Genomic DNA, 12,319 nt, shown 5'->3' on the forward strand with positions numbered 1-12,319 from the left:
GTTACAGATGAGATGTGGAATGTAATTTTTCGTTACATTATCACAATCGATAAGGAATTCAGACGTTTTACATCATTTATATATTTGTACGTACATACATACAAAAAGATGTGGCCGACACATCACAATACCTCTTCAACATTCAACCAGCAGCAGAGCCAGCATCTAGCTAGCTGTCAGCATCCAGAGAGACTCAAACTCAGTATCTATTCCATAAAGAGATGACAACTGTTAAAAAAATAACTATTGTGTGTTAAAAGGCCATGGCTTTTGAGTTAAAACATAACTTTTTCTAGGATGATCATTGCCTGGCTACCCAGCCACATCGCTCCGGCCAAATGGCACACCAGCTAACGTTTGTTCTCTATGATGAGTCTTGAATTTGCTTTCCTCCCCGACTCTTTAAGAATGCAAACACATTCTGATTGGTCCCAGTGACCAATGGGTTGGGCAAAAGCCAGCCTACATGAATCATGTCACGTCGGCACAAACGACTTCTAAGAATGGCAGTTTCATACTGATGTATGGAGCGATGATAGAGCAGCGGGAAAACAATTGATTAGCTGTTAGGCAAGGGAAATGTACCTGAAGAAATAAAACATGAAGCCTAAGCACATACAATACCTCTACATCAAAATCTGGATTATCCTTGTTTGATTGTGCCCAATGTTAAACTGATATTTGAAAATAAACCTGAACCTGACGCAACAAATGAGATTTTGGCAAAACAAACTAACAGTTAAAAATAAGTAAATAAATTAGCATTTCTAGTAATGGCACATTGAGGTCACAGTCAATTGTGTGGGGACAAAGGTTTCTCAGAATCATATCCCTCTAACCCACAGTCTTCTCTGCTATCTGGATCTATCAGTCTCTCGACTCCCTCTCCTTCCTCTTCATCATCATCATCATCATCTTCTTCATCATCCTCTTCCTCCCCCTCCTCTTCCTGGGCCCCTCGGTCAGTCTTGGGGCCTTTGCAGATCTTGAGGTGTCTGGTGAGGTGGTATTTGGTGAGGAAGCCCTTCTCACACTTCTCACAGATGTAGTCCCGGCGGCCCTCATGGGAGTTCATGTGCTTCTTCAGGTGGTTGGTCCTCAAGAAATGTTTGTCACACTTGGGGCAGTGGATCTGACGCTCTCTGTGCATTGGGAATGATGATGGGAGAGGGGTGGAGAAAAGAGTAGAGGGAGAGAAGGGGAAATGGTGATAAAAACAGAGGAAAATAGACTGATGGAAATCCAGACACTTCATAAAATGTGTTTACCAATATGTCTTATGTCCAGGAGTTTTCCCTGGCCATGTGACCCGGGCAGAAACCTTGGGCCCTGGTTACAGGCTATTGACTGGAACCAATACTTTTCTCATACCACTCATGTCAATAGCTTGCTTAAGTTTAAACTTACTGTGTATGTGTGAACATGTGCTGCTTGAGGTCCTGCTTCCTGATGAACATCCTGTCACACAGGTCACACTTGAAGTTCTTGGCCCCCGTGTGAATCACCATATGAGACGCCATGTGGGCCTTCTGAGTGAACGACTTCTCACACACATTACACCTGTAGTTCTTCTGACCTGTGGGAGCACCTGAGGTTAGAGTGAGTAAAACCTATACGAGAAGCATATGTAGACCATATACACCTTATACAGTGCCAGTCAAGTTGGGACACACCTACTCATTCAAGGGTTTTTCTTTGTTTTTACTATATTCTACATTGTAGAATAATAGTGAAGACATCAAAACTATGAAATAGCACATATGGAATCGTGTAGTAACCAAAAAAAAAAGTGTTAAAACAAATCTAAATTTATTTTATATTTGAGATTCTTAAAAGCAGCCACGCTTTGCCTTGATGACAGCTTTGCACACTCTTGGCATTCTCTCAACTAGATTTTATTTTTACTTCACCTTTATTTAACCAGGTAGGCAGTTGAGTACAAGTTCCCATTTACAACTGCGACCTGGCCAAGATAAAGCAAAGAAGTGCGACACAAACAACAACACAGAGTCACACATAGAATAAACAAAACATACAGTCTATAACACAATAGAAAAGTCTATAAACAGTGTGTGCAAATGAGGTAAGATAAGGGACGTAAGGCAATAAATAGGCCATAGTGGCGAAATAATTGCAATTTAGTAATTAAACACTGGAGTGATAGACGTGCAGCAGATTAATATGCAGGTAGAGACACTGGGGTGCAAATGAGCAAAAAATAAATAACAGTATGGGGATGATGAAAACACTGGAATGGTAGATTTGCAGTGGAAGAATGTGCAAAGTAGAAATACAAATAATGGGGTGCAAAGGAGCAAAATAAATAAATAAATAAAATAAATACAGTAGGGAAAGAGGTAGTTGTTTGGGCTAAATTATAGGTGGGCTATGTACAGGTGCTGTAATATGTGAGCTGCTCTGACAGTTGGTGCTTAAAGCTAGTGAGGGAGATAAGTGTTTCCAGTTTCAGAGATTTTTGTAGTTCGTTCCAGTCATTGGCAGCAGAGAACTGTAAGGAGAGGCGGCCAAAGAAAGAATTGGTTTTGGGGGTGACCAGAGAGATATACCTACTGGAGCGCGTGCTACAGGTGGGTGATGCTATGGTGACCAGCGAGCTGAGATAAGGGGGGTTAACTTTACCTAGCAGGGGGGTTAACTTTACCTAGCAGGGTCTTGTAGATGACATGGAGCCAGTGGGTTTGGCGACGAGTATGAAGCGAGGGCCAGCCAACGAGAGCGTACAGGTCGCAATGGTGGGTAGTATATAGGGCTTTGGTGACAAAGCGGATTGCACTGTGATAGACTGCATCCAATTTGTTGAGTAGGGTATTGGAGGCTATTTTGTAAATGACATCGCCGAAGTCGAGGATTGGTAGGATGGTCAGTTTTACAAGGGTATGTTTGGCAGCATGAGTGAAGGATGCTTTGTTGCGAAATAGGAAGCCAATTCTAGATTTAACTTTGGATTGGTGATGTTTGATGTGGGTCTGGAAGGAGAGTTTACAGTCTAACCAGACACCTAGGTATTTGTAGTTGTCCACGTATTCTAAGTCAGAGCCGTCCAGAGTAGTGATGTTGGACAGGCGGGCAGGTGCAGGCAGCGATCGGTTGAAGAGCATGCATTTAGTTTTACTTGTATTTAAGAGCAATTGGAGGCCACGGAAGGAGAGTTGTATGGCATTGAAGCTTGCCTGGAGGATTGTTAACACAGTGTCCAAAGAAGGGCCAGAAATATACAGAATGGTGTCGTCTGCGTAGAGGTGGATCAGAGACTCATCAGCAGCAACAGCGACATCATTGATGTATACAGATAAGAGAGTCGGTCCAAGAATTGAACCCTGTGGCACCTCCATAGAGACTGCCAGAGGTCCGGAAAGCAGACCCTCCGATTTGACACACTGAACTCTATCAGAGAAGTAGTTGGTGAACCAGGCGAGGCAATCATTTGAGAAACCAAGGCTGTCGAGTCTGCCGATGAGGATGTGGTGATTGACAGAGTCGAAAGCCTTGGCCAGATCAATGAATAGGGCTGCACAGTAATGTTTCTTATCGATGGCGGTTAAGATATCGTTTAGGACCTTGAGCGTGGCTGAGGTGCACCCATGACCAGCTCTGAAACCAGATTGCATAGCAGAGAAGGTATGGTGAGATTCAAAATGGTCGGTAATCTGTTTGTTGACTTGGCTTTCGAAGACCTTAGAAAGGCAGGGTAGGATAGATATAGGTCTGTAGCAGTTTGGGTTAAGAGTGTCCCCCCCTTTGAAGAGGGGGTGACCGCAGCTGCTTTCCAATCTTTGGGGATCTCAGACGATACGAAAGAGGTTGAACAGGCTAGTAATAGGGGTTGTAACAATTGCAGCAGATAATTTTAGAAAGAGAGGGTCCAGATTGCCTAGCCCGGCTGATTTGTAGGGGTCCAGATTTTGCAGCTTTTCAGAACATCGGCTATCTGGATTTGGGTGAAGGAGAATTGGGGGAAGCTTGGGCAAATTGCTGTGGGGGATGCAGGGCTGTTGTCCTGGGTAGTGGTAGCCAGGTGGAAAGCATGGCCAGCCGTAGATTCATGAGGTAGTCACCTGGAATGCATTTCGATGAACAGGTGTGCCTTGTTAAAAATTAATTTGTGAAATTTCTTTCCTTCTTAATGCGTTTGAGACAATCAGTTGTGTTGTGACAAGGTAAAGGTGGTATACAGAAGATAGCCCTATTTGGTAAAAGTCCAAGTCCATATTATGGCAAGAACAGCTCAAATAAGCAAAGAAAAACGACATTCCACCATTACTTTAAGACACGAAGGTCAGTCAATGACGAAAAATGACTTCCAAGTGTAGTCGCAAAAACCATCAAGCGCTATGTTGAAACTGGCTCATGAGGACCGTCACAGGAAAGGAAGACCCAGGGTTACCTCTCCTGCAGAGGATAAGGTCATTAGAGTTACCAGCCTCATAAATTGCAGCTCAAATAAATGCTTCACAAAGTTCAAGTAACAGACACATCTCAACAACTGTTTAGAGGGGACTGAGTGAATCAGGCATTCATGGTCGAATTTCTGAAAAGTTTATTAAAAGGACACTGATAAGAAGAGACTTGCTTGGGCGAAGAAACAAGAGCAATGAACATTAAACCGGGGGAATTCTGTCCTTTGGTCTGAAGAGTCCAAATTTGAGATTTTTGGTTCCAACCGCCGTGTCTTTGTGAGAGGTAGAGTAGGTGAACAGATGAGCTCGGCATGTGTGGTTCCCACCATGAAGCATGAAGGAGGTGGTGTAATGGTGTGGGGGTGCTTTGCCGGTGACACTGTGTGATTTATTTAGAATTCAAGGCACACTTAACCAGCATGGCTACCACAGCATTCTGTAGCGATACGCCATCCCATCTGGTTTGTGCTTAGTGGGACTATCATTTTTCAACAGGACAATGACCCAACACACCTCCAGGTTGTGTAAGGGCTATTTGACCAAGGAGAGTGATGGTGCAGCATCAGATAACCAAGCCTCCACAATCACCCGACCTCAACCCAATGGAGATGGTTTGGGATGAGTTGGATCTCAGAGTGAAGGAAAAGCAGCCAACAAGTACTCAGCATATGTGGGAACTCCTTCAAGACTGTTGGAAATACATTCCAGGTGAAGCTGGTTGAGAGAATGCCAAGAGTGTGCAAAGCTGTCATCAAGGCAAAGGCTGGCTACTTTGAAGAATAGAAAATAGAAAATATATTTTGATTTGTTTAACACTTCTTTGGTTACTACATAATTCCATATATGTTATTTCATAGTTTTGATGTCTTCACTATTATTCTACAATGTAGAAAATAGTTAAAGTAAAGAAAAACACATGAATGAGTAGGTGTCCAAACTTTTGACTGGTATTGTATACAGTAGAACCATCATGTGTTTTAAAACGCCTTCAATAATATTGTAACTCATCTAAAAACACCGAGACTGATACAGAAAATGCTAAGCTGCTATGTTGAGAGATCCCATGTCAATGTGTATGTGTGAACGTGTGAGTGTAGGCCACGCCACCCATCCCCTACCTGTGTGTATCTTGAGGTGCATCCTCAGGTTGCTCGGATCACTGAAGGCCTTGCTGCAGTATTCACACTTGTGCGGCTTCATCCCCACGTGTCCCATGAAGTGCACGTTGAGCTTAGTGGACGTGGTGAACGCCCGCGAGCACATACTGCACTTGTACTTCCTCTCAAGCGAGTGTCTGTGTGTGTTGGAGCCAGAGTTGTTAGTGTTATGAGAGAGGCTGCTGTTGTGGGAGTGGCAGGCCCAGGGGGATGAGGAGGAGATGGAGGTACCGCTGGGCAGCTTGCCCTCCTGGTGGTGGTCCTGGCTGGGGCTGTGGGAATGGCCGTGGTTGTTGTGGCTGCTCAGGTGGGACTTGAGCTCGGCGAAGGACTGGCACTCTTTGCCGCACTGGCACACCTGGCCCTCTGGGACCTGAGGGACCCCCATCTGCCTGCAGTAGTCCCTGGTGTAGTAGAAGAGCAGCTCCTGGTCTGGGAGGATCTCAGTGGACGTGCAGAAGAACAGCTTCCCGTTGTCAGGGTAGGCCACCAGGTTCTGCTCCTCTCTGGTCCTGCTCACAGAGACACCACATATCTGAGTGGCAGCCATTTTGGATAAAAAATAATAACACTGAGCCAAATGCATGAGATTGCTTCACTAAGTGATAATTACCTTGCCTTGCGTACAAACATCATCCAGTTGCATTCATTCTCATCTGTGGTCACGATACAGAACTCCAGCACGTTGTTGTGGAACATCTGAAACAACACCGCCATCTACTGGTCAGAATGGTGCCTCCCTTCATCCAAATAATTGACATAGCATTTCATTGACTCACATGCAATTCTACGATAAGGTCATCTGAAATCTAAATGAGGAGATGTGGATGTTGTAAGCCACTGACCTTCCATATCTGAGGGGTGTCCTTGTCTGGCCAGTCTTGCAGGTCTACGTTGCTACAGTGCTGACCCACCATGGGTCCAAAGCAGGTCCTGGGAGGTATGATGTCCCGAGCAAACACTCCTTAGAGAGAGAGACACACACACACACACACACACACACACACACACACACAGATATTAATGATGGGCAAACAAGCTGTAAGTTGTTTTTGAATGGGCAATTCCACAGTAACGGAATAGAGTAACGCTGAGACTCAGATGTTTCACTTAAAATGTGTGGCAAACACAGTAGAGTACATTACCATACAGTCGAGCTCAGAGTAGAGTAGAGCACAGTACAGTTCAATACAGAGTTCAGTAAAGTATAGTAAAGTTCAGTACATTAGTGTACTCAAATCTAGTGTTCACTGAACTATACTTTCCTGTACTGTAAACTACTGAACTATACATTCCTGTACTGTAAACTACTGAACTATACTTTCCTGTACTGTACTCTACTGAACTATACATTCCTGTACTGTACACTACTGAACTATACATTCCTGTACTGTACTCTACTGAACTATACATTCCTGTACTGTACTCTACTGAACTATACATTCCTGTACTGTACTCTACTGAACTATACATTCCTGTACTGTACTCTACTGAACTATACATTCCTGTACTGTACTCTACTGAACTATACATTCCTGTACTGTACTCTACTGAACTATACATTCCTGTACTGTACTCTACTGAACTATACATTCCTGTACTGTACTCTACTGAACTATACATTCCTGTACTGTACTCTACTGAACTATACATTCCTGTACTGTACTCTACTGAACTATACATTCCTGTACTGTACACTACTGTTTTAATCAATGAATCATTCCTAAACAAAATATCAGTAAAAACACTAACTAATTGATATGTCTACATTTTCATGGTCATCCCTCCTCATTGGGGAGAGAAATGAGAACATATCGCAAAAGAGACAGGTTTTTGGAAACGTAATTTCAAGGCACAAAATGTTTTCTAAACATACAGAAGGCAGGGAAAAGTCACCAAAACCAAATATAAGTGTTGACATTAGTTGGCAGGGGTCTTCATCATTATTGTGTTTTTAATCTATTTCTAATACCTATTAAGACTTTTTCCTGGTAGAGGTTTTCTAAGACCTACTTTCCCTCTGTTTGACCAGAAATCAAAGCCTTTGCTTATTCAACCATTTTAGGAGGGAACATGGTCGAAAAATGTATATATGCATTCATGTAAAATATATATATTGACTCTTGGCTTTCATTTGACACACAATTTTAAATGCTTCTATGAACTTCACGTTGGCGCTTATGGGTCCTTTTACATGGAAATGTCCAAATCAATATACACTGAGTGTACAAAACATTAAGAACACCTGCTCTTTCCATGACATATACTGGCCAGGTGACTCAAGGTGAAAGATATGATCCCTTATTGACACCACTTGTTAAATCCACTTCAACCAGTGTAGATGAAGAGGAGGAGACAGGTTAACGAAGGAGTTTAAAGCCTTGAGACAATTGAGACATGGATTGTGTATGTGTGCCATTCAGAGGGCGAATAGGCAATATAAAAGATGTCTGCCTTTGAACAGGGTATGGTAGTCGGTGCCAGGCGCACCAGTTTGTGTCTACAACGGCAACGCTACTGGGTTTTTCACGCTCAACAGTTTAAAATATGAAGAATGGTCCACCACACAAAGGACATCAAGCCAACTTGAAACAACTGTGGGAAGCGTTGGAGTCAACAAGGGCCAGCATCCCTGAGGAACACTTGACACCTTGTAGAGTCCATGCCCCGATGAATTGTGGCTGTTCTTATCACTCGATATTAGGAAGGTGTTCTCAATGATTTGTACACTCAGTGAATAAGCAATAAAATTGAAAGGACACATGAAAACAGATGGAGAGTCAGGACATTAGAAGCGAATTTGCATCTTCCACAGCGGTTTCCATACCAAAAGGCTCATCAGCTACAGAGATGCGGAGGCAGAGCGGACGAGGCAGGGAGAGGCGGGCTCTGCTCTGGATGGGCGTGTCAGGGATAAAGGTGACTGGGCCGTGCTCTGGGCAGTCGGAGGGATACGAGCGCTCACACAGCGTACACCCTGTTCACAAACGCAACATAACAACAAGTTAAGAAAGATATACAGATCAGAAGTTCAAAGACTTCCAATGGATGACAAGAACAGAACAGTAAGCTGGGAGAGCTTTATACAATACCAAGCTAAAATTTTCCTTACAGACCAAAAATGAGCCACCGTGCCCAGCAATAACTCAGCGCAAGTAAACACAAAAAAAATGTCTGCCATTCTTCCCTCTTACTCACAGATGGTGAAGGCAGTGACCATATTCTCCTTGTTGGAGGTGGAGTCCTCCAGCTGCAGGGTGGAGTTGACCAGCAACAGGCTGTTCTCTGGCCCCATGGACACCTCTGCCGTGATGGGGGACACATTCACCGGATCTAGGCCCATGCCCGAATGACCATGGAGGGACACAGGCTCCAGCTGGGACTGGGTGAGCACCACACTCACCACCCCAGAGTTCAGCTCCCCTGAGCTGTGTAAAGACTCCCCCAGACCGCCTCCCCCTGAGTTCCCCACCCGGCCCCCTAGGTGCTCTGGCTCCATCCCCACAGGAAGCTCCAGGCCAGGCCCGTGCAGGGGCATCACGCCCCCAGAGGACTCAACTCTTCCCAGGCCCTCGTGGTTCTGGCCCCTCCCTCCCAGCTGCTGTTGGTTCTCAGCCCCCACTACCCCCTCCATGTTGGCCAGGTCCTCTCCCATCCTGTCTGGGGACATGGGGCTGCTGACCCGGGACTCCATGTTCAGCCCTGTGGAGTCCAGCTGCACCTCGTGGCCCCCACCCTGGTGGAGGTCTCCCTGGCCACTGACCTGACGGGAGTCCAGGGACACCAGGCCCTGTTCCAGAGGTCCTCCAGGGCCACTGTAAGGGTCCAGCCCTGAGGGGTTCTGGCTGGACACAGAGAGAGTCCCGTCCATGTTCAGACTGCTGGGGTGAATGTACTGAGGGGGAGGCCGGTCTGCCAGGTAAGACAGAATACCTTGATAGAGAGAAAGAGAAATCATATCCAATCCATGTACATATAGACCAGCAAACGTGTCATGGTGTAATGCCATGAATCCTTAAGATATCCATAAGAGATACAATGGAGATGACAGACCGTGGTGAAGAGAAGTGCTCAGCCCTACCTGGCAGTATGTGTCTGAAGTAGCTACTCTCCAGGTGTGGGTAGGGGGGGGGAGGTAATGAGTAGTTCCTCTCTGGAAGGCCACACATGACCCCTCGGTCACCAAGAGGACCCATTGGCAGCATGAGCGACAGAGCAGAGGGAAGAGACCCAAGAGAGGGCCCCAGGCTGGGTATAGCCACAGACATGCCTGAAGTAAAGGGGGACAAAACGAATGGATCGACCATTGTATCAACAACTATAATTGCCATAAATATGTAAACAAATTAAGATAATGTAGTTTCACCAGATAAGTGAATGTGTTTTACCTGGTGTAGTGATGGGGTTGTGTGTTGGGGAGGTGGGTAGACCCAGATGACTGGCACTCACAGCGGGCACACTTAACTGGTCCATCCCAACAGGGCTGAGGTTCATGTCATTCATTCTAGAAAGGAATCAAAAAAAAAGTCTAAGGTGTTAGAAAACGCTGTGTAATATCCCATTTGAGGCTGACAAAAGAAAAACATTAAAATGTGTGTGGAAAGTCTATCACAGTGGTTGGATACCTGACTTCGGCAGTGTGTGCTCATCCAAGATAGTGTGAAATGTGTGCATTCTGCTGGCTGGAGAGGATAGACACAGATACCAATCATCAATGTGCTTCATGTCACATTCACCAAAACATGTAGCAAAATATGACAATGCATAAGTTAGCTAGCTAATAACAAGATATATCTTTCATAGAACATGTTACAGTCCCAAATCAGAGCCACTGCCCTGAGACCCTATCAACAAAGTAAGCAATATGTAACTTTTTGGGGGACCTGACCAATTTCACATACAGTAGCTGCAAGATGTAACTTTTTGGGCGACCAGACTAAATTCACATAGACATGTGATTTATAGATCTGTCACTCATTGAAAGCAAGTCAAACAGCAGAAAGTACAATATTTCTGGTTTAATTCATATATATTTCACAGCGATTTACATGGGGAAATTATTCTCTACACGATCCATTGTTTGTTTTGTCACAAACTTAAATTAGGCCAACTATTAGGTAAAGGCGGAACGATTCTCGCATATTGCACCTTTTCACTACACATGAATACCATTGGTAATGTAGTTAGCTGGCTATCTAGCTAGCATGCTAAGAATAGCGTTAACGAGAATCAAGAGAAACTAACAATTTGACCTAAAAAAAAACCCGTTACGATCCCCATTTGAGCGTATAGCTCACGTTGACGATTCAAAGACAATGCTGCGATGTTGTATATTCATGCAATATATAAAAATGGAGCATACAGTAAGTTAAAATTGTATGAAAACAAAAGCTAAAATACCAAAAGGCTTCCTCTTCGGGTCCATGACAGCGTGACACACTGAGCATGCGCATGCAGGAAGCTGCGCTGCAGGATGAACATCTGATCTGAGGTCATTTGCCAAAGCCTCTCTCTGTTTTTTTTATTTTTTATCACGGACCCTAACAAAAAGGTTTTTAGGCTGCACAGGTCCACAACTTTGTAAATGTAACTTAAATTAAATTAATTGGATGCATATCCGATATGCAAATTAGACTTGGCTTTTGTTTGACAGTTATATCTCCCATTGGCCCCACTATCCTTTTGCTGTCAAAAGTAAATCCCCAATTATTTTTCAGTAATACATGTCTACTCAAATGCATAGCACACTGTAGTTTTGTCTTGAGAGAAAGGGTTGCATATCTCTTTCTCCCCGCCCAGTTTAAGATCACACCCACCTGGCATGATTAACCAACAAAAACTAGAGATTGTCACAGACAGAGGGAATGGGGATGTGACAACTTGTTTTCTAACAGGTTACAATTTCACCTGCATACTTCAATAGACAAACATAAACGGGGAAAGGAGATAACGCGCGATGAGAGATGATTATGAAGACTCTGTGACGAGGTAAACTCAGGTCATGAATTCAATTGTGGAATTAATGGGAATGTTCTAGTCTGTGCCATGTATTTAACACTGTAATTTCGAAGGCTTTGGGTGTTGGGAAAATGAAGATGCATGAAAGTTAGAAATAGCCTATAATTTCTAATTAAACCATGGGTGGGATGAGTTTCATAGTTTCCATGATGATAGGCTAACCTGAGAGTTTTGTGTTATAATGAATAGCCTATATAACCAGCATAAATCAACCCTCAATTATTGTTTTCTTTGCAGAGAGATGTCGGACCACAAGAAGGGATTATTTGAGCGCATGCCATATGTCAGACCCATAGCGCTCGGCCTCTCCATGGATCACCAGATAGCGCATTACAAGGGCACGCGTGGACTGCCCTTTCCTCTGGACACAACAACCTACCTGGATCCTGTGTACGGTCAGAGATTCGCAGGGAGTCTCTCGTATTTCCCATTCCACAGGCACATCGGTGTCTATGACTATTCATTCGAACCAGCGTTCATTCGGAAAAGGAACGAAAGGGAACGGCAGCGGGTGCGCTGCGTAAACGAGGGTTACGCACGGCTCCGGGAGCATCTTCCCCAAGAGTTCGAGGACAAAAGACTCAGCAAAGTGGAGACACTTCGTGCTGCAATATACTACATTAAACACTTGCAGAGTCTGTTAGATGTCAACGTGTCCAGTGGTGGTGGGATAGTTGAAATGTCACCTGGAGAGATGCGCAGCCGTGCGCCCGTGCCAAAGATGAC

At 44.4% G+C, this 12,319-nt stretch overlaps 1 protein-coding gene across 1 annotated transcript; it reads right to left on the reverse strand.

Moving 5' to 3' along the window:
* Positions 1-44: 44 nt before the first annotated feature.
* LOC110490244 (PR domain zinc finger protein 4) lies at positions 45-11,077 on the reverse strand. Its single transcript, XM_021563514.2, has 11 exons — positions 10,976-11,077; positions 10,201-10,257; positions 9,964-10,079; positions 9,657-9,845; positions 8,774-9,508; positions 8,403-8,552; positions 6,421-6,539; positions 6,189-6,274; positions 5,537-6,087; positions 1,408-1,576; positions 45-1,142 (listed from the first exon to the last, which is right to left on the reverse strand). Exons 3-11 carry the CDS (start codon positions 10,076-10,078, stop codon positions 794-796), a joined length of 2,463 nt encoding a protein of 820 aa, XP_021419189.2. The 5' UTR covers position 10,079; positions 10,201-10,257; positions 10,976-11,077; the 3' UTR covers positions 45-793.
* Between the last annotated feature and the right edge of the window lie 1,242 nt (positions 11,078-12,319).

This window comes from Oncorhynchus mykiss, chromosome 15 (genome assembly GCF_013265735.2).
Source record: "Oncorhynchus mykiss isolate Arlee chromosome 15, USDA_OmykA_1.1, whole genome shotgun sequence".
Taxonomy (NCBI): domain Eukaryota; kingdom Metazoa; phylum Chordata; class Actinopteri; order Salmoniformes; family Salmonidae; genus Oncorhynchus; species Oncorhynchus mykiss.

Bases quoted from the DNA above. Each gene is read 5' to 3' on its own strand.
- LOC110490244 (XM_021563514.2), bottom strand. From the start codon at position 10,078: ATGAATGACATGAACCTCAGCCCTGTTGGGATGGACCAGTTAAGTGTG. The intron at 6,275-6,420 runs GTCAGTGGCTTA...GTGTTGTTTCAG, and splicing joins ACACCCCTCAGATATGGAAG to ATGTTCCACAACAACGTGCT. The intron at 1,143-1,407 runs GTAAGTTTAAAC...CCCAATGCACAG, and splicing joins CACATGTTCACACATACACA to AGAGCGTCAGATCCACTGCC.